This window comes from Cinclus cinclus, chromosome 18, assembly GCF_963662255.1.
Source record: "Cinclus cinclus chromosome 18, bCinCin1.1, whole genome shotgun sequence".
Taxonomy (NCBI): Eukaryota; Metazoa; Chordata; class Aves; order Passeriformes; family Cinclidae; genus Cinclus; species Cinclus cinclus.
The window spans coordinates 3291463-3310557 of NC_085063.1; the positions used below are offsets into that span (position 1 = coordinate 3291463).

At 55.2% G+C, this 19095-nt stretch overlaps 2 protein-coding genes across 5 annotated transcripts; both read left to right on the forward strand.

The window, feature by feature from the left end:
* Positions 1-34: 34 nt before the first annotated feature.
* On the forward strand, positions 35-13240 carry PXMP4 (peroxisomal membrane protein 4). Of its 4 annotated transcripts, XM_062505270.1 has the most exons (7): positions 35-169; positions 517-579; positions 1098-1296; positions 2176-2435; positions 7694-10413; positions 10520-10950; positions 12545-12622. In XM_062505270.1, exons 1-5 carry the CDS (start codon positions 39-41, stop codon positions 7728-7730), a joined length of 690 nt encoding a protein of 229 aa, XP_062361254.1. In that variant the 5' UTR covers positions 35-38; the 3' UTR covers positions 7731-10413; positions 10520-10950; positions 12545-12622. The 4 variants fall into 4 exon arrangements, with proteins under 4 accessions (XP_062361254.1, XP_062361256.1, XP_062361253.1 ...); XM_062505272.1 differs by lacking the exons at positions 7694-10413; positions 10520-10950 and adding an exon at positions 13223-13240 and having other exon boundaries at positions 12545-12635; XM_062505269.1 differs by having other exon boundaries at positions 7694-10950.
* On the forward strand, positions 11742-15975 carry E2F1 (E2F transcription factor 1). The gene is made up of 7 exons (XM_062505268.1): positions 11742-11936; positions 12545-12635; positions 13223-13442; positions 13839-13991; positions 14108-14222; positions 14307-14511; positions 14722-15975. Exons 1-7 carry the CDS (start codon positions 11742-11744, stop codon positions 14976-14978), a joined length of 1236 nt encoding a protein of 411 aa, XP_062361252.1. The 3' UTR covers positions 14979-15975.
* The last annotated feature ends 3120 nt before the right edge of the window (positions 15976-19095 follow it).

A 19095-nucleotide genomic window follows, 5' to 3' on the forward strand; every position in this document is an offset into this window, starting at 1 on the left:
CGGGGCACCGCCCCCAGAAGCGGCGTGCTGCGGATGCCATGGCCGGCGGGGCCATGGCGAGCGGCGGGGATTCATTTCGTGTTCTGCTCCGCGCCGCTAACGCCCTCCTGCAGCAGCGCCGCTACCACGCCGCGCTCGCCGTCATCAAGGGCTTCCGAAACGGCGCCGTGTAAGTGCCGGGCCCGAGCAGCGGGGTCTCGATTCCCCCCGGTCGGTGGGGAGGCCGGGGATGCTGTGGCGGGAATGCTGTGGCGGGAGTGCGGGAGAAGCGATTCCGCCTCTCTCACCTGCGGTTGGAGAGGTCTGAACTGAGTTTGGGGTCACCTTCGGGCCTGGCTCGCTTAGGTGCGTGTGCTCTTCTCCCTCTGGCTGGGCTCCCGGTTTGCTGTGCTGCTGGACTGCCTTGAAAGTAATAGATGTTTGGCTAAATAGCCTTTAATAGGTTGTTAATAGAATAGAAATGCAATCATTTTCGTCGTATAAAACAAACTATGAAGTATCTGTCCACCTTTGCAGTTATGGAGCCAAAATCCGTGCCCCACACGCCCTGGTGATGACTTTCCTGTTTAAGAGTGGAAGGTATGAACCCTAATTCTGCATTCCTGTGTTGCTGCTTAGAATACTTTTGTCTCAGTTGTCCGTTTTTTATGATTCCGGAGGTTTTAAAAAACAGAGGGATGTATGAACCATGGTTGAGCCTTGTCCTGATAGTGAAGCAGACACAAATATGTATAATTGAGGAGTTAATCACTCATGGAATGGTTAATGAGAACCAGAGGACAGAGTGGGAATTAGCAGATGCCAAGAGCAGTGTTCTGTCCTGTGTTGAAACATGGGAACCCAGGCTATAGCGGTGCACGTTGTGCTTTTCCCTGAGTGCCAGAGGTTCGTATTTAGCAAAAAAAAAAAAAACCCAAAAACGTTTTAAAAGGGCTGTGCTCTGATGAGTGAGCCAGAGCTGAGAGGATTTCTCCTTTCCAAGACATTCCTGGGATGCCCAAGCCATCACTGTAGGTCAGGGATGCAGTGACCAGGCTGAGTGAGGAGGGCAGGGTCCTGCCTTTTATCTCCTCTAATTGTCTGTTTGTTTCCCTCAGTTTAAGGGAGAAGCTGAAATCCATTGCCCAGGCTACATACGCTCATTCCCGGAACCTGGCCTATTTTGTGTTCACCTACAAGGGACTCCTGGCAGCACAGTCCCGGCTGCAGGGGAAAAAAATCCCATTTCATTCTTTCCTTGCAGCCTGCATTGGGGGCTGGCTGGTGTTTGGTGACAACAATCCCATCAACAGCCAGGTAAAGGCACTTGCTGACTGGCCAGGAAAAACAACAGGGGTGCCATTGGTTGGTGGTGCCTGTGTCTGGTGGTTCTAACCACAGATCATTGCTCTTTTATCATGTTCTCTGCACAAATTGCTGTTTTGACTGCTCTGCACTCAAGTCCCAGGTTGTGTGTCTCCATGAGCAGTGTGGGCAGCTGGAGTGCTGGAAGCCCAGGTTCGCCTCCAGAGCTGCACTGAGTTCATAGGAAGGCAGTCAGGTGACCCAAAGCTGTGGGGTTATCCCACCTGTCACCTGAGCTGTGGTCAGTACCTGTGTGTTCCTGGTCTGGCCATCGCAGGGTTAAACTCTACCTGAAGTACTGTGAGTGTAGAATTTGATCAGTTGGAGCTGCACTGAACTAAACTGGCTAAACTCACAATTAAACTGATTAAACTGACAAAAGCTGCTCAGGGCTTATTTGATTTTAAGCTGGTTGGTAACACAGTCACAAACCAAGGAGTAAAACACAGAGCTGTAGATTAATCCAAAGTGCTCGACTTAAGCCAGGCCTTCAGGCTGGTGGTGTTTGGCTGTGTCCAGACTTCCTGAGCTCACACTTGCTTGGCAGGACTGCTCTGGATGTGTTCCATTAGCACCATCTGAGGTGGCATGACCTGGGCAAAACCAGAAGTTGTGCAACTGCATGGAAGTGTTACATGAAGTGCAGCCCGGTGATTGCTAAATCAGAGCAGCAGGACTTTGAGGAGACACAAATACCTGTGGCTTTGCAGACTGCTGATAGGGGAAATTACAGTGTGGGAATTGTTTCCGTACCTCCTTGCTAGATTGTCACTTCTGGAGCTGCCTGTGCTCAGTACTTACCCCCTGCTCTCTGGGTTTTTCCTCCTGCAGATCATCATGTACCTGCTGTCCCGGATCCTGTTTGGTTTGTCTCGGCTGGCTGTGCAAAAGGGCTACATCCCACAGCCCAAGCAGGATCCCTTCCCTCTCGTGGCTGCCCTGGTGTGGGGGACAGTCTTGTGGCTCTTTGAATACCACAGGGAGACTCTGCAGCCCTCCCTGCAGTCCTCCATGACCTACCTGTATGAGGACAGTGAAGTGTGGCACGACCTGTCTGACTTCCTCGTTTACAACAAAAGGACAGACAGCAAGTAGGTGCTTCACTCTAAAACACCTCAGAATGGGATGGGACTGCCCAGCAGCTGAGGGAGAAGGTTATTCTATTGCTCTTGACCTGTGATTTTTTTTTTTTTAAATTAACTTCTATCAAGCAGAGCTGGCTCTTGTCTCCAGGCCAGAATGTCCTCATCAGTCTTTTGGCTCCTTTTAGAGCAAGCACACAACCCACAGAAACTTGATGCAGTCTTTTTTAAGAGGCCTTATTTTCTCTACAAGTGTGGCGTTGGGGTTTGTTCTTTAAAAACTAAATATATTTATAAAATGACAGCCTGACACTAAGTGGAGAGTGTGAAAACATGTTCTATGGTTCATCTGAATGTTTAGAAGTGGCTTTTTCTGTGCTGCTGTGCTCACTGCAGTGTCATCAAGGATGAAGGGAGTGGGGGGACCTGCTGAGCTCTGAAAGCAGGGCCATAATTTCTTCACTGCTGTGGATGGCTGGAAATCCTGTTTAAACTATTACAAGGACAGCTGTGTGCTCCTTGAGAGAGTTCCTCTGCAGTTTCCCTCAGGGAGACAATAAAATGTGTGAGAATAGAACTGTTAAGACTGTCTTGCACAGGCCTGCTAAATCAGGCTTGGAATGACTATTTTTGCTTGTTTTCTTTCCTGAACTTGGGTTGGATCTGGGCTCTGCAGAGTGCACTAATAAATAACCTGTAATTATTTTAAATTTCTCTGTAAAGCTTTTAAAAGCTGCTTGAACTAAATACTAAAAGCAGTTACACAACTTGGGCTGCTCTACAACCACTCCTTGGATCTCATGCTGGGGACTCTGTGTGTTCAAGGGAGCAGCATTTACCAAGCACTTTTCTTTTGGTGAAGCATGACAAGGGTTTCTCTGAGGTCCAGAATCTGCCCTCCAGAGCAGTGGCACATATTGGCTGTAACCAGATTTGAATCTGATTTTGTACCTGTAGTTTGTGCGTGCTGCTGAGCCAGGCTGAGGCAATGAATGGTAATTTATAATAATTTATTATCTTCCTCTCAAAAATACTCTTCTGAGCCCCAGGATAGGGCAGCACACCCTGAGCTGTGGCAGAAGATTGACTAGATAGCTGAAAAAGCACAAAAACTGGTTTAATTAATCAGTTAATAAATTCAAACTCCTAGTAGTGCAAGGCAGTTGCCTGCCATGTAACACTACACAGTTCACTCAATGATGTGCACTGAAATAATTCCTGCCATACTGGTTTGATGTGGTGATATTTCCAAGAGAATTATTAGGTTCCCTGTTCCCTTTTTGGCTCAGTTGGGACATTTGGTTCACTTTCCCTGTATCCACTTGCTTTTCCCTGACCTGCCCATGTCATTTCATAATCCTGCTGATGCTCTCTTCATCATCTTTTGAACTCTTTACCCTCTAGGCTCTAGCAATTTCTCCTATTCAGTGCTACGGCTGAAACAGTACATTACACTTCAGTACAGTTAACTTGAGTAGAAAATATTCTCAAATTCTTCTTAAGTAATTTTTCCTTGTCCTCCTAAACTCCTTTTTTACTGTTACTCATATTCAGAATGCTGCTTTGCTCTTTATTTTCCCACTTTTCTCTGTCCATGCAAATCCATGATGTACATGGTGCCCAAAACCCAAGATACTTCTTTGTCATAATAACTCTCTATGATCCTCCTAATTTCATTGCCAACTTATAATTAACTGTTGTTACAGTCTGGATTAAATAATTGAATTGGAACATCCATCGGGGCCCCATGAAAGCTGTAAAATTAGGAATTTGGTTTCTTTTGGTCAAATATTTTTTCTCTGTATAGAGAAGCATAAAGATCCAATACAGAAATACTGCTGAAGCTACAGGTGAGGTCTGATTCCTTTATAAACATCTTTATTTCCACCACTGCTGTGTATCTGAAGCATCACTTTTTTTTTCTATCAGAAGCCTCAATATTATCCCAAATAAGAGCATTGGTATTCTGCTAAAATTGCTGAATTCCTGCAAGCTTTGATGGGATTTCAGAAAGCTGACAGCTGTGGCTTGGGAATTGCTCCCTAAAACTATTAAACTCGCAAATCCTTGACCATGTGTAATCATTGCAGCAAAAAGGTTCTGTGAGCTGGGGGTGTCTGAGAAGGTTTTGATCTGTTAAATTTGTAGCTGGTATTTCTTCCTCTGAGAAGGGCTTGTGGTTCCCTTAGAGGTGGAATAATCTTCCTCTGCTGGGAATTGTACTGCTGTGGCTGCTGGTGAAGCACTTCAATGTCCATGAGCAGAACAAGTGGCCTTTCCTGACCTTTCCACACTGCTCTCTGTGCTCTCTAGAATATAAATCCCAGCCAAAAAGCAGTGTCTGGAATCAGCCTGGCAGCAGTGAGCATGACTTCTCCTTGGTTCAAAATGCCTTTTTTCTTCTGGGAATCTCTCCCTTTCTAAGGAAACCGTGCCCTAGCCTCCAGCCATCTGCAGTGGAGCCCAGGAGGCAGCTGCCATCCCTGGCAGGCCAGCTCCTCCCGGGAGCACAGCTTTGGGCCTTTGCTGACGGTTGGTTTTCCTGCTGTGCTGGGGCAGGACGTTGAGCTGCAAGCCACTGCTTTCCCCAGGGAAGTAACTGGGACAGCTCCTTAATGACATCAGCCCCCATGGCTGTTCCTGGGACCAGATAGCTGGGGATGATCCCCTTCTGCTGCCAAGGTGTTGGAACAATGCAGGCGTGTAGTAAGGAAGTGAACTAGAAGTAATTTGTCTGAGGCAGACTTTTGGGATATGTAAGTGACACTCCCTGCCCTCCCCCAGGGCATTGTGTGGGGAATGGAGGGCCCTGTTTGGGTTCCCTTTTTATTAGCATTAAAAGCAAAAGAAATAAAGAGACAGTTGGGAAGCCACCTGTGTAAGGCCAAGTGCTTAAGAATCACAAAGAAGGACCATTTTCTCCCCCTAACCCTGACTGGTTTTGAATTTTAAGATGAGCATGGGCTCGTTTGCCTACAGCAACTTTGTTTTACCTTGTTATTCCTTCCTTGACGCCTCGCTGATGCTGAGTGTTTCTAAAGAGGAACAGAGTGTCTCAATCCTCAGACTGTCAGAAGCAAGGAACACTGGATAAAACTGAAGTGTTTAAAATGATGCTTCTCCCTCAGATTTTAAGCCTCTCTTAGAGGCAGTTTTAAAGGTTAATGAATCAAACTGATCAAAAGTTTTCAGCAATCCTGAGCTTTTCAAGTAGACCGACTATCCTGAGCCATTAATCATTTATTTTATGAAGGAACAAAGCAGGCTCGGGGTTATTTACTGCCGCTGCCTGCTGCCCTGGCATACCCACTGTGCTTCCCTTCCCTTTGGAGGACAGCTTGTGTGCTGGGGCTGGCTCTGGGGATGGCTGGAGAACCCTTTCCGGGACAATTGCATTATTTAACAAAGGTGAAAATGAGACAGCTGCCTGACATTTGGGTTAGGGAAGGTTTTCTGGGCTGTGTTTGATGCTGGCAGTGGAGGAGAGGGTATTTCTGAAAGCAAAACCTGTGTTTGGCCATTCAGTGCTGCAGAGAAGGGCTGGAGGAGGCTGGGGCTGCTGGAAGGTGTGACCCTGTGTCTGGGATGGGATTTGGGATTTGTCCTGGCCGCCATCCCTGTGTCTGTGCAATAACCAGAGAACTGGCCCTGTTCAGGGCATTTATCAGAGAACTGTGGGATGGTTTAGGTTGGATGGGACCTTAAAACCATCCCACCCCCGTGCCAAGGGCAGGGACACCTTCCACTATCCCAGGAGGCTCCAAGCCCCATCCAGCCTGGCCTTGGACACTTCCAGGGATGGAGCAGCCACAGCCTCTCTGGGCACCCCGTGCCAGAGTGGAGAGGGTGCATAGAAGCTTTGATATTGTTGCTATGAAACTTTCCTGCCCTGCTAGATAGAGTAGGTCAAGCTCTGCTTTACACCAGGCTGGGTGTGTGTGGGAGGGCAGAGATGATCCCTGGCTGCTGAAAGAGACCCAGAGCAGGGTCTCCCTGTGCAGAGTGAGCTCTGCAGCCAGCTGGCAGCTGCCATGGTGCTGCTGCAGCATCCAGAACCCTGTGCAGATCCCTCACCCAGGAGAAACTGCTGGGACTCCAACTCGTTTTCCCTGCATCAGCACAAAGGTGACCTTTGGATAATACCCCGAGCTGTGCACTGCTCCCTATTTGCCAGGTTGTGTTTGTCTCCCTGGCTCGTGCCAGCCTGAAGCAGAATGTGTTTTCTGATGCTGCTTTTGAAACCCAGCAGATAAGGGAGGAGGGGAAATAAGGCGTCATGTCTGTCTGCCACTGTTAATATTTTTGGGGTGTTAATCTTGAGTTTTCAACCTGTGTGTTCCTACCAGATTGGTGGAGGAGGTAACTTTTTTCTTTACTTAGAAGAATTTTCATGTCTCTGGTGATGAGGAGGGAGAAAAACAAAATAAAACTCTATAATACAGGTATTATTACCTCTGTTTTTGATGTATGTTTTGTATTCATAGTTGCTGTGTAATCCAGGCCCTGATTTTCTGACAGCATAGAATAAAGTAAAGAATGCTTGTAGAAATATCTTGGGTTTTGGGTTTAAAACAAAAAAAAAAAAAAAAGTGAGGGCAGGGGATTGTTGATGTAGCTCTGTCCAGTACGAATTGCCTTCTTGTGGCCATTATTTCTGTATAATCACTCTTTGAATATGACAATACTGTGCTTTCTCTAAAAATAAAAATCCTATTTTTTTCTCTTTTATTCCTGTCATCATTTTTAAGCTAAAATCTATGAAGCAGTGCTTGATTATTGCACGTCTGTAGTCCTGGATCTAGAGAAGCCATGCACAAGGTGCAGTTTTGGCATGGCTTGGGCTCTGGTGTTACCAGCTTGGAAACAACAACTGGTGCTGCTTTGACCCCACCATCAGATTTAATTCCTGCAGGGAATGCCAGGAAATGCAGGGAACAAAGGATGCCAGCTGCAGAAACAAATTGGGATGGCTGACACCCATTTTAAAAAAAAAAAAAAAAAGACAAATAGAGAAAATAAGGATATCTATAGATGGTTTTGCTGCCTCTTCCAAGCTAAAATTTCAGAGGCAATGTGCTGTAGAGGTGACTGCTGTGGTAGTGGGGACGAAGCAAGTGCAGAGTGTCTGTAAGACCAAACCTTCAGCTTTGTAGCTGTTGGAATGCTGGGGTGTCCAGCCTGGGCCTATGAGATGTCAAATTAGTACCTCCAAACTGATGCCAGTCCTACCTTCAAGTGTTTTTGTTTTTTTTTTTTCCTCCTCACAGAGTGTCATACTCTGAGCCCTGGTTCTGCTCCAGGTGAAGCTCTGGGTGATCTGTAAGTATTGTTCTGACAAAAGCAAAAGTGTTCCAACACTTCTGCTACATTTTGGGTTCTCAGTGCCAGTGACCATGCTCAGACTTCTGGGAAGTGAACCTGGACTGGCTGGAGACACTATGGAGAGGTAGAGGCTAGAGCCTGGCATATTCTCAAATCACTCCTCCATACCCCCCAGGCTCCCCAGAATCATTTCAGCCTCCATTCTTCCATGGAGTTTGAGTGAAGGAAATGGAAGCGCCTTGTGGAATGGAGTGGCTTTTAGTGTTTGTGGTGCTTTGGCTCAGAGGATGAGACAAGGCTGCCCTGGCTGGGTATGAAGAGCAGAGCAGGAGGGGAATGGGCTCCGTGCCTGTCGCTTCCACTGAGACACTCTGCATGATGTGAGCTTTAAAAACATGCCACCACAGGAGAGGAGGAGATGTCACTGCTGAGTCTGTTGTGCCCAGCATCCAAAAGAGGAGCTGACCTGGTATCCTGTGAGAGGAAGGGGGCTGTGTCATCTGTAAAAGATGCAAGTGAACAGGCACTGCCTGGCTTTTGCTCCTGGGATCTGCGAGGAGACACCAAAACCAGAGCTGCTGCCTTCTGCCACTGGCCGGCTTTAGACACTGTTTGTGCTTCCAGAAAATTGCTTTGGTTTGCACAGAGCAGCGATGGTTCAGGTGGCAGATAAGGGACTGGAGGGTCAGGGCAGCAGAACTGGGGGGGTGCAGGCTTTCCCCAGCTGCCTGTCCCCACCACAGGAAGATTGTGCCACACTGCCAACCCACCCTCTTGTGAACAAATCGGTGAACTGGGAACGGGGGCGTTGGCAGGAGACCCCAGGGAAGTCCTGCTCCCCTTCGTTCCCTGTGCACGTTCCTTGTGACAGCTCAGCACACTCGTGTGGGAACTGCTGGAGGCAGGACCGACTGCGATGACAGGGACAGTAAAGGTGCTCCTGGGACACCGCCACGCTGCCCTGAACTGAGCACCCTGAGGGGTGCAGGTTCGCATCCTGCCAGCTCTCCTCCCACCCTGCTCCCGCTGCCAGGTGATTTTCCAGCGCAGGTACCAGCTCTGGCTCCACCTGCAGACTTTTCCCAGCACACACCAAACTCAGCGATTGCCGTGGGCTAAATCCTGCTGGGGAACAAAGTGTCTGAACTTTCCAGCCTTCCTGACGGTGTCCAGGACAGAGCGGGGCCGTGCAGACAGGACTTTATCTGGGAGCAGCACCTGCCAGACTGCTAATCTTGGGAGCACGTCTGCACTCCTTAGCAGGGCTGGGGGGAGGCTGCAGCTGTGCAGGAGACGGGATTCATCTTGCTCCCCTCATCCACATGCAAGGAAAGCCCCTGCCCGCCCTTCTCCCAGCAGCGTTCGCCTTTCATTTGTCTCCACAGCCGCCCCTTTTCGCGCCGCCGGCGCTGAAAGCCGTGGAGAAGTCCGAGAGAGGGGACAGAGCCTGCTCCCCCCGAAAAGCTCCTGCATGAATTAGGGGAGGGGTGGGTGAACCCAGCCTTTGTGAGCGAGCGGGAGCAGCTGGTGCAGCAGCTGTGTCCCAAACCCTGCCTCATCCCAGGAAGCGCCGGGCTGAGGCTCCCCAGGGATGGGGAGAGCATGGCCAGCCATGCGCTCCCGCCCGGCTGCTGGGGATGCCTTTTCCCCCCTCCCCAGATGGAAGAAGCATTAACTGCATGCAAACATCTGGTCTAACTGTTGCTTATGCTTCACAGTAATGATGATATTGCAGTGGAAGGGCTCTGGAGAGTGGGGCCTGGAATATTAGAAGGGCCAAGTGTTAATTAACTGTATTAATTTCCTTTAAGCAAGGCAGCGTCTCTATTTGCTCTCTGCCGATGAAGAAATGAGGCACAGCGAGTTGATTTGATTGGTCACGGACATGCACCATGTTTCTGCTGTATTTAAGGATGGAGGGATGCAGGAAAATCACGGCCCTGCTCGGTGTTGCTGCGTTGGCTGTCCCCATGGGAATTGCAGCCACTGCCAAAGTATCCAGCATAAAATCCTTTAAAGCCAGAAACCTGTTAGGCCAGCCCAGGGGCACTGCATGTCAGGATCTGCTCCGCAGCAGAGGAGTTAACTCATCCTTGCAAATGCCTCCTGCATCCCACGCACTGCTGGGAAGAACAGCCCATCTCCTGCATCCCAGGAAGGTCAGGGCTGGCAGCAGGGCTGGGGCAGGAGCCAGCACTGGCTCACAGCCTGGCCTGGCAGCAGCAGGGCGCTGGGGCCACTGTGCTTGACCATGGACTGCTGGGGACACATGGGGCAGCTCATGGGGGCACAGAGGGGTGAAACCCTGGGCTCTGCTCAGAGAGCGTTTGGGTGCCTGGACCCCACTTCACACTTTCCTCATGAGCTTCCCCACATCTGGGCCCTGCAAAAGGCCTGATCTTTAAATGTTATTTTTTTTATTATTCTTATTAGCAGGATGTACTTTTTTCCTTTTTAATTTTGCTTCCTCATGCAGCAGGAGGTTATCAGTATCCTGCAGGCAGGAGATAGTGGTGCTGGGAGCTGCTTGTCCCGTGTCTCGTGGGTGGACACTCATCTCTCTCAGCATATGGGGCCACTCCGGCTCTGTCTGCTGTCCCTGTGTCCCTGCTTCTCCCCAGGCACACAGTCCCACGGCCAGAGATACCGCCTGGCACGGTCAAGGGTAGGTTGTGCTCCCGGCAGAGCTTTTCTTCTGCCCTGTAAGAGGGTATCAGGCAGTCCTGAAGGGGCTGCCGAGATCCACAGCTGTTTGGTGCTTGAAAACACAGAATGCCGTGAATCATCCGCTGAACAGATCAGTCCTTCTGTGTACGCTGGACCACCATCTGAGCCTGACACCTCCAGACTTGCCCGACAGCCTCATTAATGGTCACAGGGCTGCTTTGAACAAGGAGATGGACAACCCTGATCCCTTCATCGCTCAAACACTTTTAGACAAAAATTCTGCAGACACTTTGGCCCGCAGTACAGGAGAGCTCCTGCCCCAGCACAGCTGAGCACCCACTGATGTCCTCCATTGCTGCGGGGGGTGCCACGGGCCTGGGACAGGCTGGAGTTGCTGTCACCCCTGGGGAAGGGGGACACACGGGGGGTAGCCAGGGCACTCCGCAGAGCCCAAAGCCACCCTCTTCCCCACCAGTGACACTCGTGATTGGGCAGAGTCCGCAGGGCAGGGGAGCGGCGTGAACTTTGCTCGTGGGTACGTGCCGCTGTCGTCCCGGGCCATCCGGAGCGGGGAGCAGCCGCGCCCGCAGCCGGAAGCCCATCACCGCGGCGGAGCTGATCCCGCCCGGGACCGGCTCTACATGAGGCTTAAAATCCCCACGGGTGGGCAAACCGGGAGCTGGGGCCCGTTCAGAGCGAGGAATCCGGGGCGGCACACAGCAGTGGGACACCCACCCCTATGGGGCACACAAGCAGGGACACGGGAGGGGACACCCCCACGGGGGATACGAGGGACACGGGAGGGGACGCCGCGGTGGGGGGGCCGCCCCCGGCGGGACAGGGGGGACACAAACAGGGACACGGGAGGGGACACCCCGAGAGGGGGCACAGGCGGCGCGCGCCGCACCCACGCGGCGCCCCCGCCGCGTCCCCGAGCCGCGCTCCCATTGGCCGCCGCCCCGGCTCGGCGCCGCTGATTGGTCGCCTGTCAGCGCGTCCCCCGCCCGCCAATGGCCGCGCGGCACCGCGCACCGCCCCGCGCGCCGCGGCCAATGGCAGCGCGCCCTCGCATCCCCGCCGCGGGCGGGCGCAGCCAATGGGCGGGCGGCGGGGAGGCTCGCGCCGCTTTTCGCGGCAAAAAGGATTTGGCGCGCAAAGGCGCGCGGGGCCGGCGCGCCGAACAATCCGGCGGCGGGCGCGGAGCGGAGCCGAGTGGAGCCGGAGCCGGAGCGCAGCGGCCCCGCGCCCGCCATGGGCCGCGCCTCTGTCCGCAGCCTGCCCGCCGCGCCGCCCGCCGCTCCGGCGGCACCGGCTGCCATGTGAGCCATGGCGGCGGCGGGCGGCGCGGCGGGGCTGGCGGCGCTGCTGGGCAGCGCCTCCCCGCACCTCCTGATCGTCTCCGCCGCCGCCGAGGAGCCCGCGGGCGGCGGCCACCCCGATACCGACCTCCTGCTCTTCGCCACGCCGCAGCCCGCCCGCCCCGGCGCCGCGCCCAGACGGCCCGCGCTGGGCCGCCCGCCGGTAACCCCCGCGAGTGGGATGGGGAGGGGGCGGGGGCTCCGGGGACCGGCGGGACCGGGCCGTGTTCCGGGCTGTGCGGTGTTGGGCCTCGTCGAACCGGCCGTGTACCGACCGGGCCGTATACCCGACCGGCTTATACCGAGCCGGGCTGTAGACCTGAACCGTGCTGTACACCGGACAGGGCTCCATAGAGGGCCGGGCCGTCCTGCTCCCTGCTGTGCCCCGTGCTGTGCCATATGCCGTGCTGTGTCAGCCCGTGCCCGGTGCCCCCGGCTGTGCCAGGCTGTACAGCCGGGCCGTGCCACGCAGCACCTGCCGGCCCGGCCCCGCCGCCTCTCCGGAAGCCGCGGGCCCGGGCGCCGGGCCGTGCTTTTCCTCCCCACCCGCGGCCCACGCCGGCTTTGGGGCGCTCCCCTCAGCGTGGCAGGGTCCCCGCGGCTGGGACAGGCCCCCATCCCCGGCGGTGTGTGTGACAGCTGTCAGCTCCTTCCTGCCGGGATCTGGGGTGTCTGTACCCCACAGTGCTGGGGGGGTTCCTCCCAGAAACCCTCCATCAGCAGGGGAACCGTGGGGGTGGCTGTCCCGCTTCTGACCCCATTCCCTTGCAGGTGAAGAGGAAGCTCAACTTGGAGACGGATCACCAGTACATAGCAGAGAGTTTGCCAGTGAGCCGGGGCAAGGCCAGGAACCCTGCTAAAGGTACCAGCTCCACTCCCCCTGGCCCCCCCCTTGCCAGCCCAGCTCAGAGCAGAGGTCCAGCAGCCCCACTCTGCTCCCACAGACTCACTCCTGGTAGGTTCTTCCAGTCCCTTTGTGTCGGTCTGGATGGGCTCTTCCTGGGGCTGGGCTGCTTCTGCCCACTCTCTGCACCCACTGCTGTGCCTTGGGAAAGGTGGCATGGTTGTCCTGCCCATCTGCTGGATACCACACTGGCTCTTTCCCTCCCTGTGGGATGGAGCTTTAGGTGCCAGCAAGGTGTCAGTGTAGTGTCCCAGGTGGACCCGCTGTTATCTCCCCCCTGAGCCTGCCTGGCACTCGGTGTCTCAGTCACAGTTGTGGTCACAACGGAGCACAGGTGTCACAGCCTGTGCCAGGTGCTGCAACACCCTTCGTACAGGGGATTTGGGCAGATCACTCCATTGCCCTGAGAAAACAGATTGGGTTTGCGGTGTCAGTCCTGGTCACTAGTCCACAAGCCACCTGTGTGACAGGAGTTTTGTGACCTTTCATCTTCAGCTCTGGGTTTCCCTTATGGCTAAATGACACTTGTCCTCTATGCCTGGCAGGGGCAAAGTCTCCTGGAGAGAAGTCCCGCTATGAAACCTCCCTGAACCTCACCACGAAGCGCTTCCTGGAGCTGCTGAGCCAGTCCCCAGATGGTGTGGTGGATCTCAACTGGGCGGCCGAGGTCCTGAAGGTGCAGAAGAGGCGCATCTACGACATCACCAATGTCCTGGAGGGCATACAGCTCATCACCAAGAAGTCCAAGAACCACATCCAGTGGCTGTATGTCCCCTGGCTCATGGGGCTGTGCCTGGCTGTTCTCTGGGGTGGGGGAACTGTGTTGGCCAGACTCTGGGTGGAGGAGGCTCTTACTTGGGTGGAGAATTTTGGGGCAGGGTCACCAGAGCTTCTGCTGCAGGCTAGGTGGTGGCCCCCTGTGGGGAGGGCTGTACTCAATGGCACGAAGCTCCTGAACAGTGTTGGTATCACCTGTGAGTCCCCCTGGGGCTCCCCAAGATCATCCAGGGCAGTGAGGGGGCTGTATCCAGCCTTGGAAGTGGTCCGCTGCAAAATCCTGCAGGGCTGGTTCCCTGGGTGCGGGGTGGGATGTGGCCTGGCCTCAGTGGGGCAGAGGCAGCTGTGGGGGTTGGCTCCTGATGGAGACGTGGTGCTCCCCAGGGGCAGCCAGGCCGCCGTGGGAGCACCAGGCCAGCACCGGCTGCTGGAGAAGGAGCTTCAGGAGCTGCAGGCAGCCGAGCGGCAGCTGGATGACCTCATCCAGATGTGCACGGTGCAGCTGCGCCTGCTCACCGAGGACCCCGCCAACCAGCAATATCCTTTGGTTCTGGGGTGGGGCTGGCTGGGTGGCGGCTGTGGTTGAAGCCCAGTGCCGCAGGCAGGGTGTTTCTCAGCCCACATCCTCGTGTCCCTTCCTTGACCCGCCCCACTGCAGCCTATGTGACCTGCCAGGACCTTCGCAGCATTGTGGACCCCGCGGAGCAAATGGTGATGGTGATCAAAGCCCCCCCAGAGACCCAGCTGCAGGTCTCGGACCCAGCAGAGGTGAGCTGGGGTCATCCTGTGCTCCTTCTCTGCCCTCCCTGCGCAACCTGGTGTTCCCTGGCTCACCCCTGTCCCCTCCCCCAGGCGTTCCAGGTCTCCATGCGAAGCACTCAGGGCCCCATCGATGTGTTCCTCTGCCCTGAGGACAGCTCGGGGGTCTGCAGCCCCGTCAAGAGCCCCTTCAAACCCCCTGCAGAGGACTCTTCTCCCAGCCATTCCCAGCCCAGAGCCTCCCTGCTCCTGCATCCTGCCCAGGATGTGAACATGCCGCTGCTGCCCGGAGAGCAAGGTGGGGCTGGGGACACCAGGGAGCTGGTGGGCTGTCACAGTGTCTCTCATCAGCCCCTCTGCTGTTGGCACAAACAAGGAGCTGGGGAGCTGCTCAGGCACCCTAGCAGGGCAGGGAGGTGGGAAGGCAGGATCTTCATAGCTAGGAAACCATTTTTGGGCTTTATTTGGAGAGTATTGTGGGATTAACAGCTGTTTTCCATCCCCACAGAAGCGCTGCTGCCAGGCCCAAGCACGCTGCCCAGTAAGAGCCCAGAGGAGGAGGAGAGCCTGTCTCCACTGGCCTCCATGGACATCCTGCTGGAGCAGCAGAGCAGGGAGGAGGACTTGGCTGGCTTCTTGGCCGATGAGTTCATCAACCTGTCACCGCCACAGGCACAGGACTATCACTTCGGGCTGGAGGAGGGTGAGGGCATCAGTGAGCTCTTCGACTGCAACTTTGGGGACTTCACCCCCTTGGACTTCTGAAGCTGTGCCTGCCCAGGTGCTTGGGGGAGCTGCCAGGGGAGGGGCAGCCCTGGCAAGGCAGGCAGGGCAGCCCCTCTGGCTCCAGCACCTGCTGTCCCTCCCCCATCCCTTTTTGCAATATTTTCTCTTTACCCCTCCAGCCCGGTGGGGGCCAGTGGCATCCCCAGCTCCAGCCCCACAAGGAGGATGCCAGGGTGGGGTTCCCATCTCAGGGGACCCCCCCACAGGGCCCTGATCAGGGGGAACTGCCCAGGGCAGAGCCACTTCCCCCCAGGAGCCTGTTCCAGAGCTTTAAGCAGTCCTGTGTATAGATTAAGGATTTGATTAATTTATTATTGTCCCCTGGGGACAGCATTTCATTTCCATGGGGGTTTGGGGGGGCTGTACAGCAGAGTGGGGGTGCCGAGAGTTTATGTTGTGCTGGGAGGGGGTGGTGAAGATGTGGGGGATGCTGGGCCAGGGCTGCCCCCCTGTGTGGGGGCTGCCCACAGCCTGGCTGAGTGTGGGGTATTTATTTATTATTTATGGTGTGTGGAGCTCTCCCAGGACATGGAGGGAGCAGGAGGACAGTGCTGGTGCTGGTGGGACACACAGGGTGCCACCAGGGTCTCAGCAGCACATGCTGGCTTTGCTTGTGTCCAAAACGGGGCTGGCAGGGCCACGGCTGTGGCAGGTGGGAGTAGGCATGGGGCTGGGTGGGGCTGGTGGCCTTGGGACCATGTGTGTGTCCCCTGGGGGACACTGAGGTGTCCAGGGGGAGCGTCTCTGCAGGTGAGCACCCAATGCTGTCTCCAGGCTTTCCTTCCCCTCCCTGTGCAGCCCTTCAGCCTTTTGGCTCTGGCTCCCCATCCCTGGGTCACTGGGGCTGGGAGAGGAGGGGAGGGGGGTCCCGGGGCACCCCTGGGCCAAGCTGGAGACGCACTTTCACTTTTACTGCCATGTAACAAGCTTGTGTTCTTCTGAGCTTTGTGTTTAATAAAGGTTTTTACTGACTCTGCTCTTTGGCTATGCTCAGGTGCCTGGGGGTGTGAGGGGTGGTGGGGACCTCAGCTGAGAAACCAAGAGGTCTGGGGTTATTTTGCGGTCTGTTTTCCACTTTGAATTTGAAATACATAACCAGGTATGTCTGTACCTGGGGCTGCAAGAGGTGCTTCAGTCCTTGGTCCCACACAGGGTGGGAATCTGGGTCTGATCCTGCTCTCCCTGCTCCTCCAAAGAGGCTGTGCTATAGGAGGATAGGATGATGGATTTGGATGGGGTTTCCTTTCAGCAGTCCCTGTCCCCTCTTGGCTCCTTCCCTGCCTGGTCCCCTCCTTGCCTTCCCCTGGTTTTGGGGCAGCATTTTCCTGGCTGTGGCTGCAGCACGGTGCCCATGTGAAGCCACTCCATCCACTGAGTTCCCAGCTTTCCCCATTCACCCCAGCTCTTGGCGCTGCCTCAAGGCACCTGGTGGCACCAGTTTCTGGCCCAAAGTTCAAGGTCCCTGTGTCCTTGCTCGCTGGGGACGTGCTGTCTCCCAGCAGCAGCCCTGGCCCCGTGTGCCTTGATTCCCTCTGCAGCACACCAGGACTGATACTGGGGACCTCCAGGGAGGGATGCTTGGAGCTGCCAGGATGGGGCTCAGCTGGGCCACTGCCACTGCCACAGTGGCAGCCAGGGGCGTGCTACTTCCTGCCCATGTTTGTGCACTTTTTCCCCTCCTCCTGGCCAGCCTCCTGCCTGGTTTTCCTTTAAACAGTCTGGTAAATATTTCACCCTGACCATGTTGTGTAACCTCACCTGCTCCTGCACCAGTAGGGAATGGGATCTGAGGCCAGGCTGCTGGTGGGTGCTGGGTGGCACAGAGAGCCCATCACCACTGCCTGGCCTCCTGCCTGCATCCTTGTGCCTCTCTTCCCACACTTAAGGCAGTCCCTAGCAGGCTGTGCTGCCCCTGGATTGTTCTTACAGCTGGACACATGCGGATGGCAGCGTGCAGGTGTGGGGTGCCAAATCCCACAGCTCAGCTCCACAAACCGTTCCCTTTCCCAGCTTTCCCAGTCCTCCAAAGCATGGCAGCAGGGCTAGCCAGGGCCCTGCCACCCCCAAACCAGTGCCCAGCAGGGCAGTGTCCCTCACAGGCTGTCACGGGTGCCCCCTGTACCTGGGTGGGAGGAACTGGTTCTTGTTGCACTGCCACCCCTTCAAACGGGGCTTTTTCAGACAATGACACTGGAACAGCATTCCTGCTGCTCCAGCCCATGGGGCTCCTGTCCCACGGAGCCAGGGCAGGAGGATGGGGACCAGGAGGGAGGGCACGGACCCGAGTCCCTGCCTGCCGTGCTTGTCACCTTGAGGTGGCAGGTGCTGGAGGTTTCAGGAGTTCCTGCAGGGTGCCCAGCCCAGCCATATGCCAACTCCTCCTCATCCGTCCCTCCTCCTCTCTGCTTAGTTCCGTCGTGATGGATGGGGATGGTGATCTGCAGTGCTGCTGAAGGGGACAGATCCCAGCACAGGAAATGGTTTTTGTGGGAGCCAGGAGGCACAGGGAGAGGGGACAGGACTTGCACTGACACCCTGAGTTCCACAGGGCTGTTCCCACAGCCAGCCAACCCCCAGCAGCAACACAGCTCTGCCTGTTTCCCCTGAGCAAAGGCAAACCTTTCTGATGGCATCACCATCACACTGCCCTCGTAGGGAGCCTCCCGGGACACCGAACCCTTGGGACTCCCAGAGCCCACGGGAGCAGCCCAGGCAGGGACAGGGCTGTGTCCCACTGCAGCAGCACAGCCCATCCCTGGGGGCTGCGTTGGCAGCTCCACGTGAGCCATGGCATCGTAAAAATAACCACTCTGCCTCCCAGGATGATTCATGATGCAGCTGAAGGGCTTCCCTCCTGCTATTTCGGATCGCTGGAGAGGGAGCTGATGGTAGCTGCTTTGGAAGAGCACATGGCAGCGTTGGGAAGCAACCCCGGGCACTGCCTGGTTTTATTTATCTGCTCCAAAGATGCTTTTCTCTGTCAGGTGAAGGCAGAACAGTCATGAGATGGGCATCTTGCACACATCCTGCCTGCTTCATGGGCTCTCAGCTCTCATTCCCAGGCAGTGTGACCCCCACAGGGATCATGTCCATCCAGCCCTGGGGTGCTGTTGGGCTGCAGTGGTGACTCCATTGGCACTGGAAAATGCTGCGCAGGATCTGGCCACGGTGCTGAGCCCAGGCAGCCCTGGGACCTCCTGTCCTTGTGCTGTAGGGTTGGGATCTGAGGGAGTCAGGAGAGCTCCACAGTGGGATGAGCTCTGGGACAGGCTGGTAGTGGCATTAGGTGCCCCCCATAAAGGGTTTGTACCTTTAACCGAATCCCCCTCAGAGGGTCCTAGAGGGGTTTGGGGTCTCTACAGGCAGGGGTGCTCTGCTCCAGCTCTGCATTCCACCCCATGCTTCCCTATTTCCACTTCCAAAAACCTCTTCCATTTCTTCTACACAGAAGGAACTTACGGAGGTGAAGAGCAGCATTGTTTATTTCTGGGATGCTGTTGAGTGGGTGCTTCCTTTAATTCCACCCCTTTGAGGTCCTGGGGAGCAGAGCAGAGCCCTGGTCTCCCCCACAGCCAGGGCCATGTCCCCCTTCCCTGCCATGGCTTTCTGGAAGTGCCTGTGGAAGTTGGGAGCACCTGTTATCTTCTGCCATCAGCAGTTTTGCCCTGAATTTCATCCTCACTCTCAGGCTGCTCCTTCCTACATGGAAACTCTTGCTGACTCCGAGGGACCCCACTGGGCAGTGAATATGGATTTTTGGAGCAGATGGGAGTATGGGAAGCCCTTTCAAGGGGGAGATTTTGATCCACGGCAGAGCCTCACCATCACCCAAACCACTTTCATACCCCTGTCCAGGTGATTCTCCTGTCCTTGCTGCATCCCTTGTCTGTGTTTTGTTCCTGCTCCCATTTCAGTTGGATTTGATGATGGCCATGCTCAATAGCTCCAGCCCTCAGACCTCTCTGCCACCCTGGGGGCAGCCCTGTGCCAAGTGTGGTGAGTGCACGTGTACCCTGGATCCCTCGGATGCCCCTGCCAGGGCCCAGGTGCACTTTTTCCACTTCTATTGCCTTGTACACACCTGGAACAGCTGGGA